At 32.4% G+C, this 17,513-nt stretch overlaps 1 protein-coding gene across 1 annotated transcript in view; it reads right to left on the reverse strand.

Moving 5' to 3' along the window:
- Positions 1 to 227: 227 nt before the first annotated feature.
- The window catches only part of LOC115886968 (putative fatty acyl-CoA reductase CG5065), a 40,718-nt gene continuing 23,432 nt past the window's right edge, over positions 228 to 17,513 (reverse strand). The window contains exons 5-9 of the mRNA XM_030906296.1: positions 11,420 to 11,633; positions 10,241 to 10,433; positions 6,755 to 6,997; positions 644 to 910; positions 228 to 470 (exon numbers count right to left, since the gene is read on the reverse strand). Coding sequence (XP_030762156.1) covers positions 344 to 470; positions 644 to 910; positions 6,755 to 6,997; positions 10,241 to 10,433; positions 11,420 to 11,633 — 1,044 coding nt within the window. The 3' untranslated portion in view covers positions 228 to 343. The remainder of the gene's footprint in view (positions 471 to 643; positions 911 to 6,754; positions 6,998 to 10,240; positions 10,434 to 11,419; positions 11,634 to 17,513) is intronic.

A 17,513-nucleotide genomic window follows, 5' to 3' on the forward strand; every position in this document is an offset into this window, starting at 1 on the left:
CAGAGAAGACATTGTTTTGTCAAGCTAGTTAGAATTATATTTAAGCTATCAATTTCTGTTAAATATATTAATCTCCCGATTACATAATGGACTTTACTCTATCGTTGACTCACCCTGTACTCTTCTTACATACGGAAATCTCGACACAAGACTAACCTTTGCCAGCCATTAGTATTTTATTTTGTTATAGAGAGAATAATGTACGACAAAATAATTCTTCACTCGTTTTTATATTTTATTTGTAATAAAAGATGTAACATGAACTAATAAACATATATAAAAGTATCGTAATAACAATAACCAAGTTACATGCAAGAGCGGCATATAGTATTTACTCTTGATATCACAGTTTCTTCCAGTACTTCAAAGTGGATTCCCAACAAATTGTTATGATATTAAGTTTGAAAAATAAAAACCAAATAACGGCTAAGTAGAACAGTCCTTTACATAATTTATCCAGATAATAAAGCCTACAAATATTTATGCATATAATATTATAATAAAAACTTTACAACTTACAAATAATATTTGCAATATAAACATTAACATCTTATTTCTGCATTAACAGATTTTTTTACAGAATGTCGAACATATTCAAAAATAAATTATTCTATTTCACAAAAATTTATCAGACTATATTTACCCTTTGTTCAATGCCATTGTTCTAGGTTTAATCTCTTTACTCATATTCAACAAAACCCATCTGGTCGTTCTAAAGGAGTCCTTTATGTAATCGTATGTTTCCTTGTCATTTTTAACCATGTGGAACTTAAACTCTTCCTTTTCTGAACCTAGCATATCATCATTAAATAATTTCATAGCATTATCATTCAGGAAATCCCAGTCATGAGTCATAAAGTAATTCAGTGCGATATTTGATACAAAAACTTTTCTCTGTATTTTGAATAAGCTGAAAAAATCAACAAAACCGATAACTTTATTAATTTGAATATGTTTGTGTTGTAGATATATGATAATTCAGATAATAATTATTTATCAAACGAGTGTGTTTAATTTAAGTCTCCATTAATTTTTGAAATTGAATATAACAAATGTCTGTCTACATTCTTTTAGAAATAGTAGTATATTATTTAATTAAGTGTAAAAGTGATTGACGGACGAGCGTTAAGCCGAGGTTTCTTACAAAGCGGTAAGGCTAAGTCGTGTAAAAATGAGGCATTTTTCAAAACTTTTAGTTTTTTTCTCAGTTACAAGCATTTAGATATAAAAGTATTCCTTCTACAGTATGTTACCGGATTGTCTTTACAAGAAGAAAAAAAAACTTTTTTATAATTGACATTTTGAGAAAAATGCACTCTTCATAAAGATTTTTGATTGTTCTATATTCTAAAAAGGTTAATCCCGTTTGTACTTTCGGTAAGCCGCGGTTTCTTACAAAGCGGTAAGGCTAAGTGGTGTAAAAATGAGGCATTTTTCAAAACATTTAGCTTTTTCCTCAGTCACAACCATTTAAATATAAAAGTATTTCTTCTACAGTATGTTCCTGGATTGTCTTTATAAGAGGAAAAAAACTTTTTTATCATTGAGATTTTGAGAAAAATGAACTCTTCATAAAAAATTTTGCTTGTTCTAAAATGGTTTAAACCCGTTTATACTTTTCCAAATTTCCATACCGTTTTAAAGAAAATTAAAAAAAAAAACATGAAAGTATAGTTTCATTCATTCAATTTTTTCATAAGTCCTATAAAAATCAAAACGCTATGGAAATATAATCTCGATTTCATTCTTGGATGAATTGTTATTGATAGAATTTTAATTAAAGTCACATTTTTGCTGGTTTAAAAATGTTAAAGAAGAACAAAATTTATTTAGTTCATGCTATTGATTGATCATTTCATGAATTGATTATGCTATTGGGTGATAATAGTTATAGGAAAATATGATACTTTAATAATAGCAAAAAATATGACGTCAATCAAAATTAACAATAAGTTAAAAATAATCTTATCTATCAAAGAATGAAATCGAAATGATATTACCATAGAAAAGCCTTTAGATTTTTGTAGGATTTAGGAAAAAATGCAACTATATTTTCAGGTTTTTATAATTTTCTTTAAAACGGTATGGGTGAAATTTGGAAAAGTATAAACGGGATTAACTATTTAAGAACAAGCAAAAATTTGAGTGCATTTTCTTCAAAATGTTAAATAAAAATTGGCGCCGGGAGGCACGTATAGCCGCCCATACTAAAATATGTTAATAAAAAGTTGGTAGGCAGTTCTTTTAGTTTCAAAGTAAAGGAATTTTTCCAATTTTGGTCCGCGGTTATTTCCCCTATCCGCCACCTGGTGTCGCGTCCGATGGGAGTTTGGAGTTCTCCACACGGATTTTCTCAAAAACGGACTACGGAAACACGGATTATCCCCAAAACTGCGATTTTGACTGATTTTGATGTTATTATAAGTTTTGTTGCAAATATTATTCCTAATCTTAAATTGAAAACCGCGTTTCGCTAGCTACTACAATTTTGGAGTTACGATTTTTTTAAATTTTTAACCCCCTCCCATATACAATAGATCTGTAAGGTCGCAGTGATTTATCCCCCTCCCATTCATTCTAAATTCTAGAAACCTCCTTCCATACCCCCTTACCAGAAAATATTTTTAATTAGGTAATTTATGACCCAAATAACTCATTTTGAGTGAAATTAATTTTTTTTTGCCAAACCAGACCACACATCGGAAGCTGGTTCCTCGGAGGTGGACTTTTTTAGTGGATAATATTTGACTCCAGCACTGTCTAGAGTTCGTCTCTATGATCATCTCTCTCGAGATGGTGATGGGAACCAGCACCATTCGCCTATTAAAGGTTTTTTACCACCCCCTCACCAAAAAAATGCCTTTAAGTTGTCTCATGTTTTCCACTACCTTTGTCTCATTATTACCACTGTGTGTGTCTCAAATCCTCCAAAAAATATCATTTTATACCAACAGGATTTAATTTAAACGGACATGTCTTTCCAGGCCATGTTCCGTTATCTATCTAAGCACGCGATGACAGGAGTCAAACGCTTTCTACTTCATACTGATGTCACCTAACAAAAGTTTGGTAGTCAGTATCAAAAGTTTCAAACCTCAAAACGAGACAATAGATTTGTAATTTCAATTTTTCTTCACATCACACAAAGATTAAAGAAATTATGGGATTGATCTGTTAAGAATTACTATTAAACGTTGCTAACTAGAAAACTGACTGAATAAAACCACTTTTTTTCACCGCTTAACCCTAAGCCCGTGGTTACATTGGATGCGTGTACGTGCGTATTTTTGGTGGTACGTGAACGGACGTGCACGCAGCAAAAAACAAACAAATGGTATTTACGCAGGCGCTTACATTGCATCGGAGCTTGCGCGTCCGTGCACGTACGTCAATTTCCGTTGGTCGGATGAAAACAAACTGGTTTGTTTTTTTAATACGTGCACGTCCGAGCGTTCGAATTTTTATATCTCTGAGCCCAATACTTTCCCGAAAAATTTTAATATTTTTGAATACCAGGTTTATTTTTATTTAGGATATATTAATATTGATGGAAACATTCTACAGGGTTGTTCACCACATACGACACGGAGTATTGTAGCTAAATGATTAGATTTTTACAAATTGTAAGTTTTGTGTTCGTTGAAGGACTGTTAGAGCTATAATTTAAAAATATTTTTACAAGATACAGAGTGTCACAAATAAGTAAAAAATAATATAGTTGTATTTTTTTAAATGGAACACCCTGTATATTATTCTATTTTTGGATTCTACGATTGAAATAAAGGTAAATTTGATTAAGGTTTATCACACTTAAACCTTACCGTTTTTGAAATATTTTCAATTTTGTGAAATTGCAGTCAAAATTTTAAGGCTTCATTTCTCCAAGGGTATAAAAGTTTATAATACTAAATATTTACTGAAGATTATCTATTGATCACATATTGTACTGCAATAATAAAAATCTTACTACCTTATACAGAGTGTCCAAAAATTTATATTAAATAATTACTAGCTTTAAACGGCAATAACTTGATTAATTTAAATAGAACACCCTATATATGTTACGTGAATTAGATGCACAACGTAATTGCCTATCAAATTGTATTATACTATTTTTTACCCATCTCTTCAAGTTTTCGTAGAAAATGCATTTTCTTATAATTTAGACTTCATTTATCACTATACCCATGGAATATTGACATTTCAGATTTTTTATAGCACCATATAATATGTACAAAATTTACAGGTGGTAAATATTGCAAGCCCATTGCCCATTGGTATACAAAAAAAAACTATTTAAATCTTTGTAAAAGACTATACCCATTAAATATACCACCATTATTTCCGACCAAAAACACCAAAAATTAGTTAACTACATACTTTTAAATTGTTTTAATTGATAAAGTATTCTAAATAAATGTGGATTTGGCTGAGAAATCAATATAATAATAAGTTATGAAAATGAACGTCTCTGTTTTTATAAATAAAGCATTCGTCAAAAAATTAAATAAAATTTAGAAGGTGTAACTTTTTATCACACTGTCTAATACACACACAAAATTCAGTTTTTTAGTACTTGGAGCAATTATTTTTAATCAACGTAAACAGTCAATTAATGTAGTTTAAATACTGGGATCATATTAATTGGTCCTCTTTAACAAAAAATAATTAAACAGTTTTTTTAATGTTTCAATTAAATAAGCAAACTATATCGACAATATTAGTATCTGTACCCTTTGAAAATTTGTTACATCTTTAAAAATAAGCTAAAATATCAATATTCCATGGGTATAGTGATAAATGAGGTCTAAATTATAAGAAAATGCATTTTCTACGAAAACTTGAAGAGGTGGGAAAAAAATGGTATAATACAATTTGGTAGACAATTACATTGTGCATCTGATTCACGTAAAATATATAGGGTGTTCCATTTAAATTAAACGAGTTATTGCCGTTTAAAGCTAGTAATTATTTAATACAAATTTTTGGACACTCTGCATAAGGTAGTAATATTTTTATTATTGCAGCACAATATCTGATCAATTAATAATCTTCAGCAAATATTTAGTATTAAAAACTTTGATACCCTTGGAGAAATGAAGCCTTAAAATGTTTACTGCAATTTCATAAAATTGAAAATATTTCAAAAACGGTAAGGTTTAAGTGTGATAAACCTTAATCAAATTTACCTTTATTACAATCGTATAATCCAAAAATAGAATAATATACAGGGTGTTCTATTTAAAAAAACACAACTATAATATTTTTTACTTATTTGTGACACTCTGTATCTTGTAAAAATATTTTTAAATTGTAGCTCTAATAGTCCTTCAACGAACACAAAACTTACAATTTGTATAAATCTAATCGTTTAGCTACAATACATCGTGTCGTATGTGGTGAACAACCCTGTATAATATTCAAAAAATTTGACCGGTTGTTGTTTTAATTCACCAAATATTTTACATATTTATTTTCTTCTCCTTTTCTTGCATATAAATCATTTACCCAACATTTTCTTCTGTTCATAAGTAGTTATTAAATCTTCAGTTATTTAGATAGTTATTAAATCTTCAGACAGCATCAAAGTAGTGGCGTCCGCTTTGACAAACTCGACACACAGGACACCCTGAACACGCATCTAATGTAACCACTAAAATAAAATAGTCGTGCGAGTAAATTCTGTCAGAGCTCGCACGTATAAAAAAACGTACGGACTCGCGTCCAATGTAACCGCGGGCTAACGCAAAAGAGCAGCTGTAATTTGACGGTGAGTTACGCCTCAAAAAAGGGCATATTTACTTGCAGATCGGTGTGTATTTTGTATTTTGTAGGAAACCGAAGAGAATAAGTTATTTTTTTTAAACGACACAGATATTTTTTTAGATAATTTCAAATGTTGCAAATAATATAGAAATATTTCAAAGTAATACCGTATGATAAAAAAACGGCGTCCAGTTGGCTTGAAAATAAACATCGATGACATTCGCTACACAGGGAGTCCCAGAAATAAGTGCAAGTATTTTAGGGGGTGGTAGATCTCGATAAAAGAAACATATTTTCTCTTTATCGTTTTTCAAATAAGTCTAAAATAACGGAGTTATTTTACTTTGAAAATTTCCAAAAAAATGATTTTTTGCTAAAATTTTGAGAACCACTGGATCTTTTCTGGATTTTCTTTTTTGTAAATTTACTCTAATACCTATGTTGCATTTTATTAAGAAATTATGTTTTTTAACTAAAAACTAAAAAAAATTTAAAAAAAATCAAATTTTCAATTTTTTTTTTCGAGAAAAAACCTCATAGCGTGTTTCTGGGGTTGAACTATACTACCAGTTAAAATACTTGCACTTATTTCTGGGGCAACCTGTATAATTTTACATATAAAATGACAGCGATCTGCATTTCATTGCTGACGCCGCTTTTTTTTCGATCATATTGTATCTTGTAAGTAATTATATGAGAAACTATTGTTACAAGTCGTTGAATTTGACACCTTATGTCAGTTTAATTATTATATTTTCGTCCTTTTGTGCTTAGGCGTAAAAGTGCTTTACTTTTATGCCTATGAGTTAAAATTACTTTTTTAAATGTCAATCACGGTCGCAAAAATTAATGCTTTTGTGACGAAGAAAAAAATTAATAATGTAGAAAAAGTAGATAAATTAATAGCGAATCGTAATTTAAGATTGTGAGAGATTCGCCTTTTGTTTTATATATTGTTGTATATTGTTCCAATAACGTAAGTACATACAATGGTTTGTGTCCAAAGAGTTTTAGGAATAAATCAAGTAATACTGCTGGCATAAAATGAATTAAAATTGCATTAATATAATAGTAAGTCCAACATTGTGTAAATGTTATATTTGGATACCACATTTTTACATCCAGAGGGACTTCATAACCTGCGTCCATGGCTATTTTTGTAAAATGCTTTATACTGTACTTCTTCTGGTTGTAAGCGCTTGATTGCATTATTTCAACAGTTCCAAGTGATCTGAAATTATAAAATATACATATAATAGAACTAATACATTCAAAACCTTACAAAGTTAAATAGTTGTTTAAGGAGGTAGTAACGTCTATGAAAATAAAAAAAAACTGATTTTCTTTCTGATCTCTTTTTTGAGTGGAAAATATGGATATTGATCGATTTTTTTTATTTCATCTTCTGGTACTTCAAGAACCGGCCTCGAATGGATTTATATCAAACCATGTTGTATGCTAACAAAAGTATCCTTTACAGTTTTCTTTCTTTTCAACCGGAGATAGGCCGAGATGCGACAAAGTTAGACAACCAAATGCGACCTTGATTTGCTTTCCGAATAGTATAGTGGGTGTATAATCAGTTAAATTGTACAATTGGACTGCGCAAACTGGCTTGCACACTGCATAGCTCCTGTGTTAGAGAAGTGAGCTCTTACAAGTTGCAGTTATCGACAGTGGTCGTTAAAAATGTATAACAGTTTATTATTACTATACAACACTGTAAGAAGATTGAGGTACCGAAAAATTTTATGCAAGGTTCAATTTAGCAAAATGTGAAACTTTCTAAAATATAAAATAGTTTTTCTTAATTTTTTTAGATGAAACACTCTATAATATTCCTTTGTTAGATAGAAAATTTAAAAGTGCACATTTTTTGTATTTAAAGTATTTTTTAGCTTTTATAAAAAAGAACTAGGTATTTGATATAATAAAAGCATATTAGTTCCTAAAGCGTCGAGCTTAACCTTTGAGAGATAACGTGCCGAACCGTGACATAAAAGGTAACGTGCGGAGTAAGACTTATAAATCCGCACTTGTTTTCTCTCGAAATTTGACAAAAATACTGGGTAAATAAAATATTGCTACGCTTTTTTAGTTCTTATATTATTGTTTCATGTTTATAAATCATATTTTTAATATAAAAAAACAAATTCTTAAATTCTCATCAATTAAGTACATATTAACAAATCAAAAAATAAAATAGTAAGCAACAAAACCTATTCTTATAGTAACAGTAACATTTAGCTAAAAACGGCTTGAAAAAAAAAATAATTTTCAAATTGTCCATTTTCATTTGCAGTCAGAACAAATATATTTAGAATGTTCTAAGCAATTAAATTTTCTGCAACTTGAACATTTAAACCGGGTAGGTCTGTTTTTCTTTCTGTCGCACTGAAAACATCGGCCTTTTTCAGCCTCAGAGTTTGAGGCTGAAAAGGCCGATGGAAAGGAGCCTGCAAATTAGGCTCATCACTTATGCCCAATATTTCTTTGGCACGGATTCTGATATTTCGTGGAATCCTTGTATTCAACGCTCGTCGTCGCAAGTGTGCAATCGTCGAGGGGTTGTATTCTTGTAACCTGCATTACTTTTGTAAATAACAAATGAGTTAATGCCAGCTATATTCAAACTAGAAGAGAATATGACCATAGGCCATCGACGGGTCGGTCTGGCACAGTTATAGGCCTCAGACATCTTATCCACTGTATCAACACCGCCTTTTGTTCTATTATAATCTAAAATAATCGCGGGCTGTCCAGTTTTCTCGTCAATATAATCATCCTCGAAATGCATTGTAGATAACAGAAGGACAGCTTTATTTTTCCTGGGAATATAGGAGCAAATTGTCGCTTTGTCCTGGAATCCAAACATGCTGGTTTTTTCAGGCCGAGGTGCAGGCTGTGTGAATTCCAAAGGCAATTCCTTCCTGTTTTTCTTTATAGTTCCAAGAATTGTTAGTTTATGTTCAGTTGAGAGGGTATTTGCAACAGCCATACTAGTAAAGAAATTGTCCATTGTCACGTTTCTTCTGCTACCAGAAATTGGCTGACAAAGACGAGATAAAAGAGAGACATTATCTGTTTGGACTTTGTAGAGTCCAGGAGGTTGTTGTCCAACATAAATTTCCAATTTTGCAGTGTAACACATTTATGCATCTACCAAGGAGTATATTTTGATGCCATATCGATTTGGCTTATTTGGCATGTAAACTCGAAACCCACATTTTCCTCGAAATGCTGCTAACATTTCATCCACCGTCGTATACTCTGAGAGGCAAAAGTATTTAGATAAATTAGTATTAAATGCATCAAATACTTCACGCGGATTGGTGCCAACTTGTCATACTTCTGACGTTCCTCACGGGTAGTTGTGTTGTCAAAACGAATATGCCATAATAGGAATTTAAACCTTTGGAGAGACATTGTCAGGCGGAAAATCTCCATAGAAGTTCCGTTCGTTCTGAACAAATCGGCGGCATTAACATGATTATTTTTTGACATGCCTGAAATATAAAGTAGTCCAAGGAGGGCCTTCAATTCAATAATATCGGTTTGCCTTGCTGATCGATTAGAGGGATCAAAGTGGCTCATGCCAATAAAAATATTTGTGTTTTCAACAATAACCTCTAAAATATCATCGGGGAAAAAAAGGCTCCAAATCTCCATCGCACTTTTTTTCCCTCTTGCATTTGCCAGGAAGGCCAGGAAGGCATTTGATAATGTTTTCTGCACGAGTTCTTACTTGTATATTTCCAGGGTGCTTACGCCAGTTTGTCTTTCAATCTTTCCCCGTATAAAGCGCAGCAAGCTGTTGTCCCGTTTGTTCGTTTGTCAGCAGAATATTCAAATCATCAATGGTCTCAATTGTTTGGTCATCAACGGTGTCGTAATTTTGGATTTCTTCATTGTCACTGGTCAAACTTGCATCGTCGTCATCGGGTTTGACATCGGTATCTACCTCGTCAGAGAGTCGTTGAAGATATTCCTGTTCTTTTGCATAGTCCATAGCGCACTCTAAAAATACATAATTGTGCTCAGTAATCAAGCAAACACAAATAAAAAAAGAAGATACTCACATCAAGAAATGTTGCAATAAGGATAACCTGCGGAGCGTCACTCCGCAAATGACCAATATTCGAGAACTAATCAGTCTTCTAACCTCGCTATTTGACACTATTTTTGTAACGTCAAATGCAACAGCTACTCAGGCGCAGTACGTCAATGTCGGTAGAATTCGTCAAATATCGGGAAAATTCTGAACGCGCGGAGTCATGCTCCGCACGTTATCTCTCGAAGGTTTATGGATTCATTTATATTTTCAATTTCGTGAATAGGTAAATACTGTTAGATATTAAATTTACTATATAGATACTTATAACAATCCTGAGATTAAACGAATAAATGAGTCACCATTTAACTAATACTTTTATTAATTCTGACTTGTGATTCACTCATTGAGTCATTTGCTTACTTCCGTTGGGCTCTATTCCAAGCAGATAAAATCAATACTTTAACAACATTATCTACTGGTGTGCAATCTGATCCGATATTAGGATCTCCCAAACCTATTCTGAAAACGCCAAAGCCTGCCCCAACACATAATCCGTTGATACCGTTCCAATTGTCTATCCAACCTCTTAGTGGTTCATTTATTGCAGCAACAACTGAAAGAAATCATAATATTCTTATTTATAAAAGGTATTAATAAAGAAAATACATGAACTTGTTTCTCAACTCGTACTCCCCCCAGTTCGTTTTATTTGAAAAGCTATTTGTTAAGTTAACGGTAATTATATCTTAAAATCAAAGCTCCTTTTCTTAAGAATAGCTAAGATACGTTTATAAGGATTACCAATGATTAGATAAATTTGCTGTAAATAGTAGTATAAAATTAACGACTTGTTCAACCTCTAACTAAAATAAAATAGCGTGATCAGCTCATATTATACAGCACAAACATCGGAAAAAAATTGTAAGTAAAATGCTTTTAATTAGAGCGAATAATTGCTGTAAATTAGCCTTTAAAAAGCCGTAAAATAAGCTGTTTTCGTTTCGCAACTACTTGGATTCTGTTGTCACAGACAATGGGCACCCTCCACTGTTGGCAGAAATGCGTCGACGTCTCACAATGGCAAGGTTGAATCTTAGGACGAAACGTATACAAACAGTAAAAAATAGTTTTTTACGTGCAACAAATAGTTTTATACGCGTAAAAAATAGTTTTTATGTGTTAAAAATATTTTTATTTGTACCCGTGTCACGGCCGTCTCACTAGTTCGTGTGTCATGGCTTTGAATTTTTAATCCCAGGGCGTGTAAGGAAGTTTCAGTATTATTAAATATTATGTCCGCCTATAACTCGGTCTCATCTTAGAAATCACTAAAGACGCTACAGAAGACAAATCACTTTGTTTTCATTTGCGTTTTTGGGAGGCACGCCGAATGCTACACCCTTTTGGTCGAACCTTATACAAAGAAAAGGAATCGCGGAGAATGTTTCAATTTCACGGCTTATTTACGAATAATGTACGGAAATCACTTCGCCCAGTTTTAAGTATTTTATTTGTTGTTTACGTGCGACAACAAATTAAACAAAAAAAAAACATATTTTAGACTACTAATATGACAATAAATTAACAAAATAAACTTACCAATAGTGGGCCTTACAATTACTGTAGGTATCTTAGAAGTTAGTAGATCATTAATGCAATGCTCCGCTAAGTGTTTAGTATAAGTGTAAGTATTAGGAAAGTCTCCAATAAATTTATGTGAGAAGGTGTTTAATATATTTTCTTCTCCGTTTTCGGCAAGATATATAGCTTTTTTCCAGTTGCCTCTAGCTGGAAGCAATTTCTCGGGAACAGTCTAAAATAACATTTTTGATTTATTATAAATCATTATCAGAAAAAGGTGCTTCACGGGAAACCTTGAACGAATTTATTTATTAACTAACACTTTTCTTGTGCAGGTATGAACTGAATCTAGCAGATACTGTAATTTAGACTGTAGTTAATACCGTACCGAGAAAAAAAAACGATAATAAACAAAAATGAACCAACAAACCAAAACATACCTAACCAAAGCAATCAAAACACGCTGTAAGCTAAAACGCGTCTATTTACGAATTCCAATTGCCAAGTACTTTTAAAATCTTGCTATATTTTACAATTAATAAATAAAAATAGTACACTTCCGCAAGAAATTCTTTTGCGTGTCTCCGTTTAGAAAGATTTCTAGAATGAAAAACAGAAACGTATTTTCATGTACTCATTTTGCACTGTACGAATATGTACCCAGCTTTAAGATTAGAGTGCATTTTGCTGCAGTGCAACTCCTAACTGGTAGAAACGAGCAATCGGTGTCACATAGGAGGCATTGTAAATGTGCTCGGTGGAAGGTTACGTGTTTATAGAAAATAGTAGTGGTGGCTTAACCATGAGGTCAAATGGTCAATGCCCTCCCCCTCAGAAAAATCAAGAAAAAATTAGAAAAACCTAGTGTGTATTTACAAAAAGTGATACTTTTTGTAAATCACTTTTTTTCGTCCTAAGAAATTCAAAACTATTCCCAAAAATCTTTAATTTGTCCAATTTTCGCTTGAAAACGTTTTATTTTACACATTTTCCCTACTGCCGCATGCCGGTCAAAATTTCATTTTGTCATTCGTTCCCGCTATGCTTTACACGTATTAAACTCCAAACAAGGTAAGGTATACTACGTATAGAACATATTATGGGTTAAGGTGCGATAGATATAGATTGTATTATTGGCCATTGACCGCGTCATTCATAAAAGGATTTCAGTCATCGCTGGAAAAATTTCCCCGTGTGGGCAGTTTGGATGTTTATAAAAACTCAAATTATAAAATAACTTTTTGTGTCGTTTATCAATTTTTAGTCAATATAAAGCAATAATATATATTAATATCGAAAGAAATCCGATCTAGTTTTAGTTTGTCGAGTGTTTGAAGTGCAGCGCGAAATTTGTGTAGATAATAATTTTCTGGTTATGGATAAATGATGAACTGTGTTGACTGGTTCTGGAAGAGACAGAGATTTTTGTGACATTATTATTTAAGTCCTACCGTGGAAAATTTCTGTAAAGAACATTGTTTGGATTTTTAGTGAAATGGCACTAGACCACCTGTTTAAAAATGTAAGGGTAGGTTTCATTTTAACAGAATTTGTACTTATTTTTAGATTTATTTTCCTTTAACTAAACGTAGGTTTGGTTTGGGAACGAAAGTATCTCGTAGGAATCTAATTAAATTTGGGCGCGTCTTAAAAATCGACGCAATATTTTTAGATATTGACCTCCCTACAATAATGACCACGAACCGCCACTGGAAAATAGATGAGAGGATTTGAATATTTTGCACTGATTAGGTACAAACTACAGCTTATCATAGCCAGCTAGTCAACTCCGCTAGTTTTTGAGCGCTTCGCCTGCCCCGCCCGCCTTGTCTTGTATAGATTGTAGAATGTATGGGAGGGGCGCGACTCACTGGCGCGACTCACTGGCGCGACTCACTGGCGCGGAATCACCGCGACCACAGATCTATTGTGTGTCTTCCTTTCTTGAGTTATAACGAGTTATAACTCATCATATAGAGTCAGGGGTTTGGCAAAAGCCAATATCAGACGGTTTTACAAATGTTAGTTCTCCATCTTCGATATCAATCGTACCGAATCTCCTGACACGAATGGTTACCGTCTCGGTGCACTCAGTGTTGTCCTGAGTTGATGTGGTGTGTCCCCATTTTCCTCACAGAATCTGCATTCGCCATTATTTCTTACTTTCAATCTACTGAAGTGTTCGTTGATAGGACCGTGTTCTATTAAAACCACGTGACAATCGGAATATTGTTCTTACTGTCTCGTGCGTAATAACAAGACCATTGTTTTTGTACTATCATATAAACTTTAATCCTAGACTTATTTCAAGAAATGAACCCGCCCCAAATCCGGTAAAACAATCGGTTATTGTTGTAAAATGTTATAGTTCGTTATGAATGACATAACAGTTTAGAACAATAACTGACGCAAATTTCTTACACGAGAGGGTAATAACAATGATGACCTTGTACCTATAGCAAATTCATTATATTAGGACCAATGGCCACTCAAGAGATTCATGAAAATTTTATATAGGGTGCCCACTGTTCGGAAAAATTCTTTCCAGGTTTTTTACTGGAGATTTTCTCTCCGTGATTCTAACCATGCTAAAATAGGTTAATATGCTTTTGTGTACAGGGTGTTTTAAAATACATGTGCCATAAATCGTGGGGAGATTCGTCACCAAAAATAAAATTTATATCAATATAGGTCTGATTCTCCTTTGTTCTGTAGTTACAGGGCGTTGAAGTTTTCTTTTGTTTCGATTTTAGGTGTGGACACATTCACCAGGGACGCGCATATTGGGTATCACTTGAATATTTTTCTAAAAAGAAAGCTGTACGCTACTGAGTTTTTTCTCTTATTAGCACAATTATGTAGGCTCTTTAATGTCGATTAAAAGCGCGATGCATCGCAATGGCGCGGCGCCTCTTAGCCGCTCGTTTGCTTTTGTTATTTTAACGAACCACCCGCGCTCCATAGGTAAACCGCGCACATTTATTTACTCAGGTTTCTGGTGTGCGAGAAGAACTACGCAATTTTAGTGATCAGTGGTGCGGCTTTCTGACCCCTTCATTAATAAACATTATTCAAAGACAAACAGTTAAAAAGAGAATTTATTCAAAGAAACTAAGTCACAGATAAATGCCGCGCTGTCTTCATCGGCCGCGGCATTCAAAATTTTGCATTTATGCAAAATTTTATGCTATATCCAATTATGTACAGAAAAATTGAGGGTGCAATTTAAAAAAACTTTTTAAATTTTTCATATCTTTGTCAAAAGTATTTGAATTTTTTTTTGGACGGCCGGCCGTCCCAATTAAACAACGACCATACACGCATGCGGGAAAAACTTAAATGGCAGTGTTTTGAACAAGAATTGCCTGATCCATGTATTAGATGGCGCCACCGTCGCACAGTGGATCGAGGTATACGGAAATATCGACATTTGCTTTTGTTTTAGAACTATTAGTCTGATCAGAAATGTCCAATTCTGATATTTTTGACTAGAAATGACTATTAAGTATTTAATTTCAGTCCCAAATCTGGTTTTTCCATAAACTCAAGATGGCGGCTAAGTGTTTTCTAAAGCATGGATAATTTTTATCAACTTACTTGTGAAATATTTTTTATACTATTAACTTTGACTACTAACTAACAAGATTTCATTCCTCATATTTATTTTTAGTAGAAAAATTGCCCGACTAGCTATCAGGTAAAAAATATACGAGGCTGTTCGCGCTATTCAACACGGAGTTTTGAAGCCAAATGATTAGATTTGTGGAAATTATGAGCGATGGGTTTGTTGGTGGACAACTGAAGCTACACTTTAAAATTACTTGCAAAACGTACATAGTGTTCCAAATAAAAAAATATCAAAGTTGTATTTTTTTAAATGGAACGCCCTGTATATTATTACGTTTTTAGTTTTTACGATTAAAATAAACGTAATTTAATTCAGGTTTGCCGCACTTTAATCTTACCGTTTTTGAAATATTTACGATTTTGTGGAAAAACACTAACAATTTTAATGCTTTATTTCTCTAAGCATATTTATGTTTTTAAAACCAAATATACTACCTACTGAAGTTTTTGTATTCACTAGATTTTGTGTTGCAATAATAAAAATAATACTACCTCATACAGAGTTTCTATAAATTTATTTTACATAATTATTAGCTTTAAATGGTAATAACTTGTTTAATTTAAATGGACCTGTATATAGCCTGTATATTTTACGTGAATCTAATGAAAATGAGGTACTGTATGCAAAATTTTATGCTATATCCAATTATGTACAGAAAAATTGGGGGTGCAATTTTAAAAAACTGTTTAAATTTTTCATATCTTTATCAAAATTATTTGAAAATTTTTCATATCTTTAAAATATTTTTCATATTCAATAAAATACTAAACTTTTCAAAACCTCGTTTAATACTATAATAATAACTACTATTGCGAGAGATATATACATGCCACAAAAAACATGGAATACTCCCGCCCATAAACAAATATAGATACAATATTGTCAGGCTTACTTTAATTTATATACATATTACATCACACTTCCCTCCTACAAAAAAAAAACTAATTATACATTAAACGTTGCACTGGTTTCCCTAAACGTTTTGGCCGATTTTCACTGAGATCAGAATTAATATTTTCAACTTTATCAGGGGACGTTGAGTTTACAATCGAATTTTCTTGAGAAATTCCCTCATTATGACTTACGCCTTGTTCATCAATTAATTCTTTAGAAATAGCTGATTCATTAATAAAAAATTTCTTTATCTGGTTTAAATGACGCTTCCAAATAATGTCATTTAATGAAGGAATTTTTACCAAGTACATGCATTTTCTTATTTTTTTTATAAATTTTACCACGTATCCAAGTAGGTTTTTGGACATTTCTGTAATCCTTAACTGTAACATTTTCATTAATACTAAACTGCATAAATATATTGCCTCTATGATAATATTTTTGTATATTTTGCTGCTTAATGACTTTATTTTTTACATTAGTAGAACTCGCACAAAGTTGATTATCATTTTCAGGCAACAAATTACTAAACCTAGTACGCACTTTCCTATTAAACATCAACTGCGATGGTGAAACACCAGTCGTGCAATGAGGCGTATTTCGAAAATCAAATAGAAAATTGCATAATAACCTATTTAAATTATTCTCTACTTGAGTACTATTACTAGTTAGAGCGTTTTTAAGTGCAGTTTTAACTGTTTTTACCGCATTTTCGGCGGCCCCATTTGAGGAAGGATGAAAAGGAGGTGAAGTTTTATGCTTAATATTGTTCATACACAAAAAATTTTGAAAATCATTGCTGCAAAAAGTTTTTGCATTATCTGTAACTATAAATTTGGGTAATCCAAATCTTGAAAAACAATTCCTTAAACAGTCGATAGTTACCTTGGAGGTTATAGATGTTACTGGAAAAACTTCCAACCATTTAGTGTGACTATCAACTATCACTAAAAACTGTTTATTTAAAAATGGCCCCATGAAATCGACATGTAGTCTTATACAAGGTTCTTCTGGCCAAGGCCAAGTGTCAAGAATTGCCTTGCTAGGGCTTTTCTTATACAATAGGCAAGAAGGACAAGCGGAACAAATATTTTCGATGTCCTTGTCCAAACCTGGCCACCAGAAATATGACCTAGCTAAACTTTTAGTTTTAACCATTCCCATGTGTGTGGAATGCAAGTCTTTTAGAATTAGGGAATAATTATTCTATTATTCCACAATATACACTCTGATTCAATGCTTAACTCATTTCGAATGCGAAAAAATGGTTTTAAATTATCGGAAATATTTTGTGGCCACTCTGTAAGCAAAAATATTTTTACCTCACAAAGAGTGCTGTCTTTTAATGACGCATTTTTAACTGCCTCAAAATTAATCGGAAAATCACTATTTTGGCTAAAATAATTTATAAAGTTCACGTCAACATTTTGCCACTCGAAATCAGAATTTTCCGAACTTGATAAAGGCATTCTCGACAAACAATCGGCATAATTTTTCTCTGATTTAACAAATTTAATATCATACTGATAATTTGAAAGAATGACTGCCCAACGTCTCAGTCTATTTGCTGAAAATTGTGGAATAGCTTTT

Source organism: Sitophilus oryzae, unplaced genomic scaffold, assembly GCF_002938485.1.
Source record: "Sitophilus oryzae breed Bouriz unplaced genomic scaffold, Soryzae_2.0 scaffold_54_pilon_pilon, whole genome shotgun sequence".
Taxonomy (NCBI): domain Eukaryota; kingdom Metazoa; phylum Arthropoda; class Insecta; order Coleoptera; family Curculionidae; genus Sitophilus; species Sitophilus oryzae.